This window comes from Motacilla alba, chromosome 7, assembly GCF_015832195.1.
Source record: "Motacilla alba alba isolate MOTALB_02 chromosome 7, Motacilla_alba_V1.0_pri, whole genome shotgun sequence".
In the NCBI taxonomy this organism is placed as follows: Eukaryota; Metazoa; Chordata; class Aves; order Passeriformes; family Motacillidae; genus Motacilla; species Motacilla alba.
In genome coordinates, this window is record NC_052022.1 from 13,200,064 (window position 1) to 13,217,423 (window position 17,360).

General features: G+C 42.7%; 1 protein-coding gene across 1 annotated transcript in view; it reads left to right on the forward strand.

The window, feature by feature from the left end:
* The first annotated feature begins 2,835 nt into the window (after positions 1 to 2,835).
* CNTNAP5 (contactin associated protein family member 5) overlaps positions 2,836 to 17,360 on the forward strand; it is a 273,054-nt gene continuing 258,529 nt past the window's right edge. Inside the window, exon 1 of the mRNA XM_038143362.1 lies at positions 2,836 to 3,329. Coding sequence (XP_037999290.1) covers positions 3,254 to 3,329 — 76 coding nt within the window. The 5' untranslated portion in view covers positions 2,836 to 3,253. The remainder of the gene's footprint in view (positions 3,330 to 17,360) is intronic.

Consider the following 17,360-nt stretch of genomic DNA (forward strand, 5'->3'; position numbering starts at 1 on the left):
CTCGATGGCAAAAGGACATAAATGAAATTTATCAAAAAGGAGGCAGACACGGAAAGGAAAGAAATCAGGGTCTTCACTGTTAAGGTCAGTTTTGTTTTCATTGAGGAGAAGAAGATGTGCCACAGTGAATGCAAGAATTATAAAGGAGTTAAAAACCAGCGAGTTAGAGAGGACTAATAAATATAGGTGTAATAAAGCCTCCTCTCATAGCCAAGGCTTTGAAACACCTTCAGTGGCAATCATCATTGTGATTTTGAATAATGTCCAGCTACACTAAACTCAATAAACAACTGAGTTTTCCCAAAATCCAGGGTACTCAGACCTGTAATTGATGATGAGCCACAGTTTTTGTCTGAACATCTTTAATAGTAATTAATAAATTTACTCTAATAAAAATCTTGCTGGCAAAAAGCCCTTAAACATGACATTATTTACATAATTTCCTACAACAAACAGCTGCGTAGCCCTCCACTCTGGCCATAACTTCTCAATTGTAATCTTCCTGCACCCAAACATTCACAAATCTTAACGCAATGCCTGGCATTTATGACACAAAGGAGATTATGGAAGAGGTGTGTCTCACAAGGGTGATTTGAAAACCAGTATTATAATTGGGGTCCAGATTCTGCAGTCAGATCCATGTTGGTGACCACTGGGATGCATTGTAGGATGGGGCTCATATTTACTGATAGCTTTTAATTAGCCTGCATAATTCATTTCCACATCTGTTTTCCTATAAACAAGCCACTAATTAGTTCTGTGAGTCAGTTAAAAAGTGTACCAATGTGCCAGAGAGTTTAAAGAGACACTGAAAATATTTTAAAAACAGTCAATTTAATTTTTAATTTTTTTTTAAAAGGAAAGCATGAAACTCCCCTCCCCATTTTTAATTTCCTTCTTTGAACGCTGCTAATTTCAGAATACATAGCTGCAAGGTTGTGAGTGTGTCAAAGACTTGTGTCTCCAGAGAAAACCCACTCTGGCTTAAGATTTCTGATGTATCCCACTGCTTAGCTTTACTCAAGTAGTAGCTCTGGAAGCACTGGTAACACTTCTAAAACTGATCACTCACCTGAAAAAGTCAAGTTAATAGCACAATTTTCTCAGTACTCCAGCCTCCTGGCCTAATGCAGCAAAGCAATACTTAGTTCCTGGGCCAGAGTCACCAATTTTGGTGTGGAGAAGATGAGATGTTTCTGACTAGGATCAGAAAACATGAATAGGTGTGAGACCCTCTCTCATCCCATCCGCTGAGGGAAATGAGCAGAGCTCGCTACCTTCAAAATTGGGCCTGCTCAGACACAAGGGTGTCTGTGCCCTTGCACAAAGCTCTCCTGGGTGATCAGTTTAGTACCTCCACCAGGACCTGGGTAAGGGAAAGCTACACTTCATGTAGATGACTTAGCCTTGATCTGACTGCCACCCCTAATTTCCAAAATCTCATTCTGCTCAGACACAAGTGTAGAGCAATTGGGTCAGGTCTTTGCATGAGCAAAGTTGAAACCTTGGTGTGTTCAGATGTGTTTGAAGTCAAACACTTGTAGAGCTCATTAAGCTTTTAAGTTCTTCCCAAGTCTTAGTTTTGTCTGACTAAATCCTTTATTGACTCCGACTGAAAGCCTTGGTGCTAGGCAGCTATCCTTCCTGTTTAACCTTGTGTCACTTGTGTCACTTGTAACAACAGAAACTGAAATAATTAGGTCAATTTTTAAATGTGACTTCTGCTTTCCAAGCTGGCTACCCATTTAAAGATAAGATGTCACCCTGACACCTCTCTGGTATAGTTGGTGCCTAATGGCTAAGCACAATGTCTTTTCTCCACCTTCCTTGCTTTTTAAAATGAGGTTTACAGCACACCAGCAATTTAAACTTCTGCTCTCCGTTGCAGGTCGGGATGGCTTTGGAGAACCGTCTATTTCTTCTGATTATTCCTTGCCACTGTGAGGGATTGTGGCTGAGCACCAGCAGCTTCCCCCTCCCCACCCCCAAAGACGACCCAAACACACTCTCCTTGCAGATTACAGCGGAATCGCTAATGCAATTTTGGCCTGACTTTGATGCAGCACTCTATTGATGTGGGGTGACGCCGCAGCAAGGTTGGACCTCGGCGGTGATTAAGCCGAGTCCCCGGGCTCAGGTGCGCCTTCCCCGCCCGTGCGGCTGCGGGGCGGTGCGGGCCCGGCTGCGAGCGCTCCGGCCGCCGGCGCGCACCCCGCCAGGGGAGGGCAGGATGCACGTTCAGCTCTAGTTTCCTGTACACCCCTCGGGAAGACAATCCCGGCCCGTTCAGCTGCTGAGCAGTCGGGTAATCAATCAGTCAATCAGTCAGGAAATCGGATTTTTGCAAGCATCCCCCTCGCCAGCCGGGAGGGGGGCATAGACCATGGGTGCGGGTCCGGGTCCGGGTCCGCTATCCCGGGAGCCGCGTTCCTCTTCAGGCCGGGGGCGCTACGAGAGCTCCTCGAGTCTCTTCTGGAAGCCCTGGGGCCACCTCTGATCGCCTTCGGGGAGGGCCAGGCAGGGAAGCTCTGGACCAGTCTTGACAGAAGAGCGGGTAGAGCATCAGTCCCGTCCGAGGCTCATCCCCCCTCCCTGGACGTGAGGCTGAGCCTCGGCAGCCGGGCTGGGGCTCGTCGGGCTCTGTACATGCCAGGATACCATGTGTATTTTATTTTTATGTATATGTATATAACATAGGTATTCGTAAGCAAACAAACATCTGAGCCGGGGATCTTTAAAATGTTCCAGCTACGGTGCTACCTTAAAAGGAAAAAAAAAAAAAAAGAGGAAGATTTTAATTTTTTTTTTTCTTCCAGGCATCTGATTTACTCCGTGACTCTGATGCTTATCAACAACGCGTGAAGATTGCAGTAAGGATCCTCCCTGGAAGGCGAGGAGGAGCAACTTCCAGGGGGCTGGGAGGAGGTGGAGTGCAGCGCGGCTCTCGCCTATAAGGAGGTGCCCAGCGAGCGGCTGGTGCTTCCCACCCAGCCGCTGCTCGCAAGGTGAATCGCCGCGGCGGCAGTCGGGGCAGCGGGTTCGGCTCGGGCACTGCCGCCGGCGTCCGGAGCGGCTCCTCCAAGGGCTGCGAAGAGTCCCCCGGCCGGCCCCGGCTTCCCTTCACCCGGAGTGCTTGGATGCTGTATGGAGTAAATGAGCGGAGGCAGAGCGGGCGCACAGAGGCTGAGAGGCGCTCGGAGACCGGGACCAGGGGAGACAGGCGGGCGGCTGGCTTCCCCCTCCGGGGCTGAAGATGGATTCCCGAGCCCTCGGGGGCTTCACTCTGCTGCTCTTCACTTTATGGCATCTGGGATTAACTGCAACAAATTGTGAGTAACGGGAGTGCGAGGAGTTGCTGGGGTTGGGTTGGGGGCGGGAGGAAGAGATGGGGAGTAACTCCCGGAAAAACGGGGATATTGCGCCATGACCTCTGAGAAACTTAGCTCGGCTCCGCTTTGCTAATGGAGCTCAGAAATGCAAAGTTGGGGCCAGACGGAGGAACTGCTCTCCACCGTCCTGCCGGTGTGGATGTGGGAGTGAGCGGGAGACGCTGGAGCCTGCGAGGAGCCGCTCGGGGTTTTCCGCACGATTTGTTGTCCTTCCGCTGGCCGCATCTTTTTGCGGTCAGTGGCCGCTGTCGCCCTGCCTCGGCTTTGGGCCACCGGCCGGGACGGGGCCGAGGTGGCTCTTCTGTCTGGTGGGGAGGGTCGGTCCTTCCCGCAAGGGCCGGGGGATGCCACGATTTTGCGGGCGCAGCCTGGCTCCCGCCTGGCGGAGCAGCGCCGGTGGCGCTGAGCGTCTTCTCATGGCCCGGCGCTACCGTCGGTTCCCTGGGAGCTCGGTTCCACGGGCGCGGCTGTGTCCCGGGGCGTGGTGCTCTCCCTCCCTGCTGCCCCAGCATTTCCCGGCTGGGAAATCACCGTTCGCTCTTCTTTTTCCCCCCGGAGATCCGCTCTTAAGTTTGCCACGTATCTCTGCCGGCCGTGCGGGGTCTGTCCCCGCAGGCAGGAGCATCCCTGGCCGCCGGGCTTTGAGGTGCTCCGGCGGGCGGGCAGCGGCGGCGGCTGTACGGGAGCGCTTGGGCGAACCCGGTGCAGCTGGGTACCGGCGGTGCGGCGAGTCGTGGAGCCCAGAGCAGGCGGTGATGCTCTCCGCGGGGCCGGGAGCGGGGCCGGGAGCGGGGCCGGGAGCGGGGCCGGGAGCGGGGCCGGGAGCGGGGCCGGGAGCGGGGCTCCCGGTACGGCCTCCCCCGCGGCCCGTCGGGCGGGGCGCGGCTGCCGCGAGAGGGCGCTGTTGCCCCGCCGGCGGCGCTGCCCCGGCCGAGCCCCGCGGGCAGCGCTGTCCGTCCGTCTGTCCGTCCGTCCGCCCCCTCCCAACAGCCCGCCCCGGCCTCTTTCCTCTTTCTTCTGTTTTCCTCTATATGTGGTTTCCTCCTCTATCTTCTTTAATTTCCAGTCAATTAAATCACGGTTAATATGTTTTAATATCGCTCGCGAATACTAAATGGCAGGCGATTTAAGGCTAAGGCTTGCCATTACGGATGCGGCCATAAAGTTAATTCCTAACACTTAAAAAGAAACTCAGCGTTAATGAGTTTTACTATTTCACGGGTGACAGTTTAATTTCACAGTGCCAATAAACATTTCCATTGAATACGCGCTGCTTCCTAAATATTTAGGAGTCAATCTTAAAGCATGATGATCAATGGTTTTATTATACTGTACAGATTTTACTTATTCATTGAGCAATGAATTAGCATGGAATCAGCTGTAAGTGCTTTCCCAGGAGCTGAGGGAAGGAGCCTGTGAATCTGTAATAGCTGCAAGTTCCCTAGAAACCTCGTTAGATTCACATGTGAAGATCTATGTGTGCTCACACGGACCTCAATAATTGCACCCAGTATGAAAATTCATCACCTGCTTAAATAAATCATCTCCTTATGTTGGAGCTCAGGGAGGCTGTGCACTCTTCCTCAGTTTTGGGCCAAGAAAGCTCATATGTTGGCTAAAATATTGAAGCAGTATCTTGAAATATATTCAGGTAGCTGTATGAAAGTGCTATCACTTTAAGGGCTTACTGAGCTTCCAGGAACCCAGTAACCAAAGGAAATAAGAGAATTCCACATATGAGAAGCTTCGGTGCAGGCAACTGTCAGAAGCTTTGACTTGAAAGCCCAAGTGCAAATGGGAAAGGATGGGTTCTGCACCCTCCTCAATCTCAATACTTTGGCCAAAGGGGTCGCATTCAGATGCCAGTACTGGTATGCTCACAATGACTTCAGCAGATTTGTTTCTGACAGATTTTGTGAACAAGAACAAAACTGAGAACAGTATTTATAGTTGAAAAGGACTATGCTTGGGGCTGGGGGGGAGAGTGCAGCTCATTTAATTTTCTTCCTAATATCTAATATGTCTTTAATCTAATTTGTTTTTTCCCCTTACTTCTAAATTATGAAACTCTTAAAATTATTCTTTTCTCACTTATTTAATTTGCTGTAAAATTAAAGTCCTGAGTAAGTAAAAATCTTCTCTGCCACTGAGATATTTGAATCTAATTTTCTCTTTGGTAATAGTTTTTAATTAAAGAAAGAAATTGGTGAAGAAACTGCTTTGAAACACAGCTACAGGCTAGGGGTCAGTAGACATCATTAGAAAGATCAGAATTGCCAAATGCTAATAAAACATTAGAAATTCCTCCCACTTTGCATTTTGCAATATTTTATTAAATTAGGTAAATAGAGTGGCAATTGGATTTCTCCCCAGGATATTAATTACTAGAAAATGAATAAATAGCCATGTACGTAACACTGAAAATGTGTTGCATATGATGTCTGGGAGAACTGAAACTTCAACGTTTATCAGATGGACAAGGAGGCACAAAGCCTTGCCTCCTGTATAACAAATTAGTTGCCCTTTAGCAGCACATTCTGTGATCTGAAAACATTGTAGCTTTGGTGAGTCTACTCTTGTTGAGCCCCATTTTTTTTTTTCCCCCTACCTTTTTCATTTCAAAGTTGGAAGGTGGGAACAGTAGTAGAAAAAATGAAAGGAGATATGAACTCATGTTTTTCTTAAGCACTTTTCTGTATCAGTTCAGGGCTAGTCTGCAGCTGCAGAAAAGAATTGCAGGAGCCATTAGCGATCTTCCACCCAGTTTAGTGTTGTGTATCTTAAAATATGTCCCCACTTGTTATTTTACACCTTATGCCTCCCTCCCCCTTACTTGTATCTTTCTTGACTGACTTTTCGCACATGGCCTGAAAAGATGTAGCAGATTAAAACACCTCCTGGTCAAGTGGCACCTTTTAACTCCCATTGTGAAAGTTATTCTCAAATTATTAAATGTTTCTGTTCCAGAACACAGCTGCCTCTGCCACCTACAGCATTGCTAACATTTATTATGCCTTTTCACCACCACTTACTAGCTGATCAGGAGACTTTCAAACCTTTCACTTAAACCCAGTCATAAGTGTCAGTCAAAGCTGCAGAAATTCCATGTGTAGTAGAATGAGATCTTCAAATTCAATGTGTAGCAGAATGAGGTCTACTCTTGCAGAAATGTATGGTCAATGTACAGTCCATTACTCTGCAGTAGATTTCCATGTGGCCTTACAGGGCACATTCTGTCTTTAATAATTCTGTTCAGTTAAAAATAGGCAATGTGAGTCTGGGTTTTTTTTTAATTTAAAAAAAAATTGAAGAAATGTAATTTTTTTTAACATGGAAGTTATGTATATGTAATATATTTATTTATTTATTTAGACAACCAGTGTTCACTCTGATTTTGGCCTTCCTTTCTCTGCAGTGGTGATAATTGCACAGGAGTCAGCCAAGTGTAAGTGAAAACTTAACAGGAGCAAATCTGACTCTGGATATTTGAGGCCATCAAGATCAGGAGGGTGTGTTTGGGATTTGTGTAACAGCACAAATGGGACCAGTTGAGTCAACTGTGGCAAAGGCAAGAGGTCTCTTAAACAGTGACCTTTCTATCTGTGTGGTCAGAAATGCTAAGTTTGAAAAGCTGTGCTGAAATAAGGTAGGATATTGATCGTTGGTTTGTGCCTCGTGTGCTTGCAGGCTGAGTAAAGAGCATCAGACGAATCTCAGGCTTTTCCTCTGCCTCCAGTACTTAAATATTCTTAACAAGAGAATAATATTCAGACATGCCTTCCTCCTCTTAGTTTCATAAGGGGGAGGGGGAGAACACAAATATTAGCTTTTTCATGCCTTCAGATGTATCGATGGAGAAATAGTCCAAAACATGAGATTTCCTGTGAATGACCCACAGCTCGTGGGTGCCTCCTTTGCATACCTGTCAGTATCTAGCTTTCAGTCCCTTTGACTCAATCAGCACTCTGGCTGTGAATCAGTCTCAAGAAGGTAATTCCATGGACTACAAAGGTCTTTGGATTCTGCATCCATCAGGCAGATGGCATTACCAGCTACAGGAATCCATCCAGGGTTATTATCTCAGCACCCAATACATTATCTGCTAGGACATTTTCTCTTTTTTTTTTTTTCCCCCCTGCTTAATGTCATGCAAATGCAGCAGGTTTTTCCTTATAAATTAACAGCAAGAACAATTTGTTTTCAAATGTGCTTGGTACATTTGTACAAAGTATAGACTTCAAGTGTAAAATACGGTGGGTAGAACAACCTACTTGTGAAGCTCTCCCTGCACATGGCATGTACAGGCTTCTGCCAGCACTCCAGTCCATGTAGGACTGGCGAAGTGTTTTTTTAAGTACTGTAATCATTCTTTTACCAATGGGAATCTGAAGGTGTGTATATAAACAAGAGATGAATGTACAATCAATGTGAGAATCTAAGTAGCTAAAATAAAGCCTTAGGGATCAATTGAGTTGATCCCATCTGGCATGGTTGTATCCCATTCTCTGTTGTTAATTCATATTCATATTTTCTATATGTAGTAGTTTCTAAATTCATAGACTACTCCTCATTTCCTCTTCCCCTCCTTCTCCTTTCTCTGCTGCTATTTGAAGCAAGTGGAGTTTGGCTATCTGAATACTGAAATGAATAGGAATCTGAAGGCAGTGGGAGTGTGAGGTAGCGTTTATTTTTTTTTAGCCGCCAAAATGGATTTTTTGTAGATGTGACAGGTTTCAGCTCTATTGGCAAACTTGAGTTACAGTCTTACCTACTCCCTCCTCTGAAAGAGACACAAGAAGGGGTGAAAGAGAGGACTGAAGGTGCATGTGCCAACTCACATGTTCCAGGCTCTCTGTCTCCTTCCCCTTTGCCTGCCAGCCTCCAGAATCCTACCAAGTGTTCCAGGGCTGTCTGTACAGGGCACCAGGTAACTTGCTGTGCCTTTTTTTCTTTTTTTTTTTTTCTAATAATAAAGAACTCTGCTGTGTTTTTCCACCCTCAGAATTAGGGAAATGATATTCTGGTTCTGTAGCATCTACTTTTTCAGTCTGCTGTGGCCTTACTGATACAAGTATTGTCTCTGTAGGATGTGGTTCCTGCTGGACTCCTCTCTTCTGGGTCTGTGCAAAAGAGAAAAGAACTGGTAGATCTGTATGAACATTTTCCTTCTGCTTTCAGTAAAGTCTTTGAGACATGAATTTTTTTTTTTTTTTTTTTTTTTTTGCTTTTAACTAAGCTCCCTCTACTCAAACTAAGAGAAAGGGGAAGAGAATAATATAATAATGGTATAATAAAGGTTTAAAATCACAGGAAATTCTTGAAGGCTTTGAAGGCATCACTTGGTAAGGCAGGAAGCCTCAGCAGATATTTTGTAATGTCTGTAGAGTTAGAGAAAAACAATATTTTTAATTTTTCTTGGTACACAGTGCTGGGCTGATATAATTGATTATTAATTTCCTTGTATTAATGTTGTCACTGATTTATTTTTTTACTTGCCCTGTGCAGGTACTTTCGGGCTAGTAATGCCATTTGTTCACTAGATGAATGCAACTGATGTTTTAAATGATGAAAATAATTCAGTATAGAACTTAGAGGGGGAAAAAAAAGGTGGCAGAGCACGGGTTTTCTTATTTTTAATTATCTGCTCCATTAAGCAGTTAAAAAAATTGGTAGTTCATAGTGTGGTGATCTAACTGCCCTTCTACACAGATATATTTTGATATATGCAGAAAATATTTAATACTTTAGCTGGTATTTTCTCCAAAAATAAAGGAAGGTAGCTTAGTAAAAGAGAGGGCATGGAGCCATTTGTAAATGTCATGAAGGATCTTGCTTGGTCTGTATTCTAGAAGAGAAATCCCATTTTTTTAGCTGTGTTTTTCCTTTGCATGATGCTCGCTCTTTCTCTACATTCTTACAAACATATGCTGGAACTTGGATAACTTGGTTCATCTCCTGCAGAACTTTGTGCCCAGAGATTATCAGTACAAGTTCAGAATAAAGCAATGGAAGTCTGTATGAGCCTACGTATCTACAATACTAAATGGGCATTAGAGTCCTGGTCCATTCTCTTATGTTGTGTTTTGCAACCTGCCAATTGGAGTCTTGCAGAGTTGATATTTTGGGTTTTTTTGAATGTATAAATGTAGTACTTAAACTGAAAATAAAGTACAGAGCACAAAGTGGCAATGGCAGGTTTTATTTTATCCAGTGTTTCTCTACCCTAATAAAGGCCTCTGTAAGTTTGCACTCTCTAATGCAACACCAGGGATCTCAACCTGTGTAGTCCTCCAATAATCCAACTACCATGAGTGTGCTGCAGCCAGAACAACAGGAGGTGATGAATTCATGAACATCTATGATAAAAAAAAAAAAATCTTTCTTCTATGGCAGAAGTTGTCTGTGGAAATGATTTTGGCAGAGAGATGATGCTTGTGTACTCTTTTTCAAACACTGTATATGGAGTTGGAGACATTTTTGTGGTTAAGAAGGTTTTAGTGTTAGAAAGAAAAGTCAAGAAATTGCTCATGTGACAAAAGCAGAACTAGGCCCTTAGTGTCTTCTCTATCAGTGGCAGCCCACCCTTTGTCCTCATTTTGCACATGCCAGATCAGAGAGGAGTCAGGCTTGGAATCAGAGCCCTGTGTGCTGGTGTGTAGCAGGTAGGAGGAAGCTTCCAGCAAACCCTCAGTTTGAGCCTGGTTGAAACAGGCTTTGGATAAGAGAAACGCAACAATTTGTTTTGTTATGAATGGAGATTATCCAGGTAACAAAAATTCAAGTAGCATCCAGCGCCGCTGTGACTCATGGTCTGGAGGGTGTTCAGCTCAGGATTGTGCTGGTGTGGCTGTATTGGAATAGGGTAGCCCAGATTCCTGATACAGACTGGCTAATCTATCAGTAGGATGTAGATGCTGGAGGTTTGCTGGGAAGTCTCTGTGACTTCCTCCTGTCTTAGTCCGCATCAAACATGTTACACCAGTGATAAACTTCTAAATGTTTCCCATGCTGGACATGCTGTTCCCATGCTGGACAATACAACTCTGCATTTGAGTTGGGGTATTTAGGGGTATTATACTAAGGGGTATTTTTAATGAGCATCACTGTTAGCTTTTTCTTGTTACTGCTCTTAGGAATTCACCTAACTTTGTAATTGCTCAGTGAATACCGTTCAAGACTGTAAAAGGCTTTTAGTAGCTGGTGTTAATGTACTCTTTTCCAAACTGTTAATTGCCTGGGATCTGTGATATCTTTATGGCATAAAGAGCATTGAGTTGCAGTGGGACACACGGCATTCTGTTCAGCTTGGTACTTGAAAATATTCAGAAGATATTCAGCAACAATCATAGCAGTGGAAGCTGCAAAGAATAACTGGTGAATGTGGAATTCTGTGGAATGTTTCTCTTTTGACATTGGTAATTAGGGTTCAGCACAGAGCCCCAGCATATGAAACAGAATGGTGTTCAATGCTAACCACCGTGGCACTGCAGCAATTGGACTGGGAAGGAAACAAATACGTTTTCCTTCTCTCTTTTATTGTGTATATTGAGAAAGATTGAGTGTTGACCCTTAGGAATTCTGGGGCATAAATTTTTCTTCTAAAACTATTCAGTGCACTGTGTTGCCAATAAAGTAGTAAATAATAATAATAATTTTCAAATGGATAGAATCCTCTCTTTGTTCCCAGCTGGGCAATAAGGAGTTGATAAATGCTGTACTGCCTGGATAAGAATTGGCTTGTTCCATTTACTGCTCTAAATGGTGAAGCATTGTTCCTCGATGACAATGGTTCTTCACTGATGACAGCTCGTCAGCACTTCAGGAACAGAGACAAATGCCTAGTGATCTGTGCCACCAGTGACACATCTGTAGTCATTCCCATAACAATTCAGTGATGTCTTTATGTTTGGGCATCAGTTGCCCCCACTTAGGATGTAGATACTGAGCCATTGCTCTCTGTCCTCCTCCTGGGTCATAAAAGCAACCTGCTGGGCATTAATATATAATTTTCTTCTTTCCCTTCATGCAAATTTGTCACTGGAACAAGAGGGGAAATGGCATGTTCTAACTGGAGAATGTGTTGTGTCTATAAAATTATACACAAGGAATGGAGCCAGGAGAAGGAGTCTGGGGTGTGCAGGCAAAGAGAGGAGGTCACAAAGAATGTTCTCCCAGTTTCCTATTACCAGTGGCAGCATCCTAATGCACTCAGTGAAGAGGTCTAAATTAATGGTCCAAGTGAGTCATCACTGAACCCTTAGTGGGAACACGTTCATTTGTAGTAATCAAAATTGATTTATGAGTAGGACAAAAGGGACCAAATAAGCTATGAAAATGCATGTTGTAGATGTTTTTTTTCCTTGATGAATAATTCATCCTTTTCTAGTATCCATGAAAACAAAAACACTGTGCACATAAAAACCCATTAAAAAGTTAATCCCACAAATGGCTGAACATGGAGAAAATCAGCTTTTGTTTTAAAAGGTAGATTTTCTCAAATCTTCTCTAATTTGATTTGCCAGTGGAGTATAATTTAAGTCAAACAAGTTAGCAGCATTACTTGCTATATAAAGGTCTAAATATTTAATAGATTTTGATAAATTCCTGCCCCCCAGGATAAAGAGCTAAGGAACGCTCATTTTCCACAGTGCAGAGGGTAAGCTAAACCAAATAGAAATGGCAAACACAATGGAGAGGGAGCTTCTTTCACAGGATATGGTCCTCCAGACCTGGCCTTGGGAGAACTTGCATAAGTGCACCTACATAATCCTATAAATAATCCTAAATCTAAGTTATCCTGTACAGCTGACCTCAAATGAAAATGATGGTGGCTTTTTAGTGACTCTAAAGTCTTGTGGTCTCCACATGCCTGTGAAAATGCTTACAGTGAGTCTCTCTTGGGCAGAGCTCTGGAACATGCAGGATGCTGTGTATTCACATAATCCCGGTGGCCACTGCCCGTCTCCTCCTGAGTGGACATGTCAGTGGGAAGGAGAGATCAGGGCCCCTACAGGGACTGGTGCTCCAGAGGAGCTCAGGTGCTCTGTGTAAAGCTACATAGGAAGTCTCTGGAAAAACAGAATATGAACTTGAGTGGGTTGGATTCCAGGTGGACTCTTTACCCCTAGGCTGCCCAATGTGCCCCTTGGTGCACGCCTTATGTCATCACTAAACAGAGCATCAGAAAGCAGGGTAGAAACCTTACACAGGAAGAACAGTGCCTCTGGATTGCTCCCTAACTGCCCCCAAAAGTTCAGAGGGGTTGGTTTGTGTTGTTTTACTGGTTTTTAATTTTGTAGAAAAATAGTTTGCATTTTAATTTTAGAGGAAGAACCTCCTTCAGCAACCCTGAAGAAGATTAAACAGCTATGGCATTTTTCACAGAGACTGTTTGTTTGGAAAAGAAAATGAAAATTTGATGAATTTCAGTCAGATGTAGCTTGCAGCATTCAAATATTTATGGATTATCAAATTCCCTTTTCCCAGCTCTGCTTCTTAAGTACAGAGCTCATCTTATATGTAATATTAATTCTCATTATTCTTAGACAGTTATTCATTGAATTCTTGTGCAGACTCTGTTCATCTAAGACCTGGTCTAAATTTCAAGAAAATTAAGGCAATGACTTGTACTTGAATTTCAGATCATCTTTTCCTCAGAAGCCTGTTCATCCAGCATGCAGATCCCTTTTATTGTTCTTCTGCAAAGTTTATTTTCCTTGAAATCTGTCTGACAATGTATGCAATACAAGTTGTGTTTGTACCTGTCAGCAGTGGGAAGAACTATCCTTTTTCCTAATGGTTCCTTTTGAGCTCCTTATTTGAGAGTGAGTTGACCTGTTCTATTGTCATATTCTGTGCTACCCTTGTATGCAACTTACTGAAAATACAGTTAGTTAAAGATGCACATCCTTTTGCACACTTTGCATTTTTTACCAACAATTGTTCTGTTTTCAGAACCCTCCTGTTCTGTTGAGTTGAATACATTCCACTGTAAAATATAGGATTATGCTGTGATAACAGCATTTTACAAGCCTTACAGAAAAACCTTTTAGGTGTTCAGAAAAGCTGATAGTCCAAGGGTATTTCTTCCAGACAAATATGAGCTCACAATGCTAATGCTCCTGGGTCCACAGATGAGAATTTTTTCCTAGAAAACATATAGCTAGCTTTTTGTTGGTAACGTTAGGGACACGTGCTTGCAAAATTACTAACTTTAAACATTTAAACTATAAGATTTTGTTTTGCAAATTATAAACTATTTTCCTTTTGAAACCTACGCTTGGTAGCTGTCCTGTTTCCTGGGGCCTCCTCCAGAGAGACTGCACATGAGTCAAAGCAGTCTCTTTACTGCTCCATTAGGAGTTGGGATTACAAACTCCTTTACACACCCACATTCATAACCAAGTGTTTGCAAAAGCCCAGACTGTTTTCAGACAAGCAGTGGAGATGTACTTTTCACCTGTGCTTTTGCTTAGGAGCTGTGGCTGGCTTTGTCAGATGAGGCCAACCTGTATAAAGAAAGTTGCTTCCTTTCTTGAGACCTCAGCAGAAGAGACAGAGAAAAGACCTGCTCACTAAACACAAATAATTTTTCCACTTAAACTTGTAAGGAGGTGGTGTCAACTGCCGGGAGTCATCCCATTTCTCCACAAATACATGTTATTTCACTTGCCTTGACAGCCTTCATCCAAACATCACCAGTTTTGCCATTGGGTCCAGGCATTAATGGCTTCTATGAATTAAATAAGGAAGTCCTGATTTGAAAACCTTGCTCTGATAGCAAGCAGACAATGAGTCAGAGCCATAAAAGAACAGATTTTCCTCCTACCCTCTCCATCTTGCACCCATCCTAACCTTAGCAGAATCTGATTTATAGAGCCTGTGCTTTTTTTCAATTTCATCTAATTAGCACAGGCACTGAGGTCAGTGTTCTAACACCTGACAGACTTTACCAGGGTACACCACAATTACAAGTGAAATTATCTGTTTTTCTGCTGCACTGAAAAATGTAGCATGTGAAAATTAACATCAACATTCTAACTGTTAGGATGAAAGTGTGGGTGTTAGGGAAGAGGCACCTTCTTCAAATTTGAAAGGCCTGGGCTTGATGCTTGACTTTTTGAAAGCTTTGCCAGGCATCATTAGGTGATGTGCTTAATTGTTTTGAGCTTGAGTTTACCTGTTCTGTTTCATTAGGGCTAAATGTTCGTGTCTATGCGGACTTTACCCTGCCAACAGGGGTTGGAGGAAGACGTTCTTATGCTAAGCAGTAACTTAATATAAGCAATAATGCTTCTTTAAAATTACCAACTGCATCCATAAATAATGGAGTCTCTGAACCATCATGATTGTGCTGGCCCTCTCTAGTGGGGTCAGTAGGCAGAAACTTTTACAGGGTCTGGACATAAATCTGCAATTATGAAGTCTTCAGTGGGAGAGCTAGGGGCTTATTGGCTGACAACCAGGAAAACAAAACATCTTTTTTGAGCAGTGTGTCCTTCCAGTCATTTCTACGTGGCACGCAGGTAGAGCTGACTTGCATTTCCCTACAAGAACGTGTAAGTTTGCACCAAGTTGCTTATCTGAGTACTAAAGTAAAATTGTGTGATGAAAATGATGCATTCATATTAAATTCAAGAACAGTATCAGTTAAATATAAAATACTGTCCTAAGATAGACAGAAGACCTGTGCAAGAGAAGGGCTATCCCTATTATTTCTTACATTAAGGGAAATGATAATCTTAGCTTAGAGGAAATTGAGAGCAAATCTATGAAATCATGTTCTAGCTAAGCTTTGTAAATTCAAAGACAGGCACTTATTTCAGTGTTCAGGCAGGGAGAAAAATAGCTCACAGCTGGAAATGCCTGTTCTTCTCTTCCAGGAGATGCACAGGGAAGGATAATTGATTTAGACTCCTTCAGGACAGGAATGGGTTTTCTGTGTTAGTAAGTGTGAAGCACAAGGTCTTTATCCTAGTGGGGGGAATCTCTTTATGCCAGTGATAACAGCAAAGTCTCTGCTCTAAAGGCTCTGTATGAATGCAAATGTATTTTCTGCTTCTTTGGCAAATTTGTATGTCACTGACTGGTGGCAGTCTTTAGTAGCTAGTTTGATGAGAACATCAAGCCTTTGTACCTTTGTAGTCTGGGACTAGTAAACTAAACCTTCAGCTCTCAAGGAATGAGAAGTTTTTTGGAATAATCCTTAACTAAGAAACAGAAAACTCACTAAGCTGATATTGAAGGTAAGAATTCAGTAGTTCTTAGATATCCACCATCCATATATTTGTATTTTCCTCAGCTAGGAAATAATGGTGATGGAAAAGCCGTCCTTTCCATGTCTGTAAACTGCTTTTGAGGTTCTTTCGTAAGCATATGAAAGAAGGCAGGAGGAATTCATGATACTCCAAAGCATTACATTAATCCATACATCCATATATTTCCTTGAGGCCATTCATGTATGAAGCACAGTACCAAAAAGGGTCTGAGGCTAGCACCAGTATGTGTAAAGCCAAATACAGCCATGTGATTGTCCCACTCCATGATAGTTTTGTCAGAATTATTAAAAAATGCTTCCTGTAATATTCTTACATGAATGAACAAATAAATCTTGTGCTTTTACTTTGTGTGTTATGAATAAGTAGCACATAACACATTGCCTCACTTCATTCACTGAAGAGACCAAGAAGATCAGAACACAGTGAAACAGTTCTGAGTTATGCAAATAAACCAGGCTTAGAGTGAATTTGCCCATATTAAGTTAGAAATCTGATTTTTTTAATATATTTTAGCTTCCATGGGGGAAGAAAAGTTTAATTAAAAAGAGATTCAATGAGAATTCAGAATAATAAGTCATGTCTATTTTTTTTCTCTGCCAGAGCCTTGGAAAAGTGGTGGCTTCTGAAGGAACATATTGAGGTAGAAATAGGACCACCTCTTTCATGAGTTTGGACCTTCCCATCTGTACAAATACTGTTTTCAGTATTCTCCCTTCTGAAAGAAAGAGTCTCAGCAATGGCTTCTCTTCCCCTGCTTTGTCCTGTATTTCTTTTTTTCTGGGTGAAGCAATTTCAATTACACTGTCTTGTCAAAGACCCAGATCTGGCAACATCCGGCTGCTTGGACATTGTGGTGTCACTTCAGGTAGATTAAAAGCTGAGTCCCTCAAATATTGAAATTCTGGTAGAATCGAGTGCGTCAAATCAGCAAGGTAATAGAAAAGACCTCCCTGTAAGCAGACAAGCACTGGTATTTTTCAGGTCAGTAAAAGATTGGTCTCAGATGGATGTCTTCTAGAAATGGCTGAATGGTTTTCTAAGGTTGTTGGTCAGTTTTGGTGGAATAACAAGTGAAAAAGCACTTCAAGAGCTATTTCTAAGAATCTTTGGGGAAATTATCTCCATTTTTCAGGTCACATTTTCTGTGGCTGGTGCTTTGTTTTTTTAACATTTAAATACCTATAGTTGTAGTTTGAAAAGTAAATGGCTACAGAATCTCATTAGCTCTACTGAGGTTGTGTTTTACAATATAAACATGTTTCAGTTCAGTCCAGAGGATTTTATTCTTAGCTTAACATTTAGAAAAGCAATAACACAGTTAAGCAATGGTAAACTGAACTGAGTACTCTGTGTGCTCACTGAAGTCCAGCGTTCCAGTAAACAGGATCAGAAGCCAGAATGGTTCAAATGTAAGAAAAGTATTTATAAATCTTAATTGACACTGAATATTAAAAAGTATGAAGAGCTGATGGATGTAAGTTCTCTCTTCCCCTTCTTTTAAAGGAATTTATTTTTATTTATTTCATTGTATCATCTAAATGTTAGTTCCGCCATCTTGAAATGAAATAATGAGTGCTCAGCACTGACAATGACATTTCAAATCCTCAAAAGGTGCTGTCCTAAATTCTGCTGACTGTTTAGTTCACTGGAAATTTGATCTTGAATAATACTTCCAGATCCTTCTACTGACTTC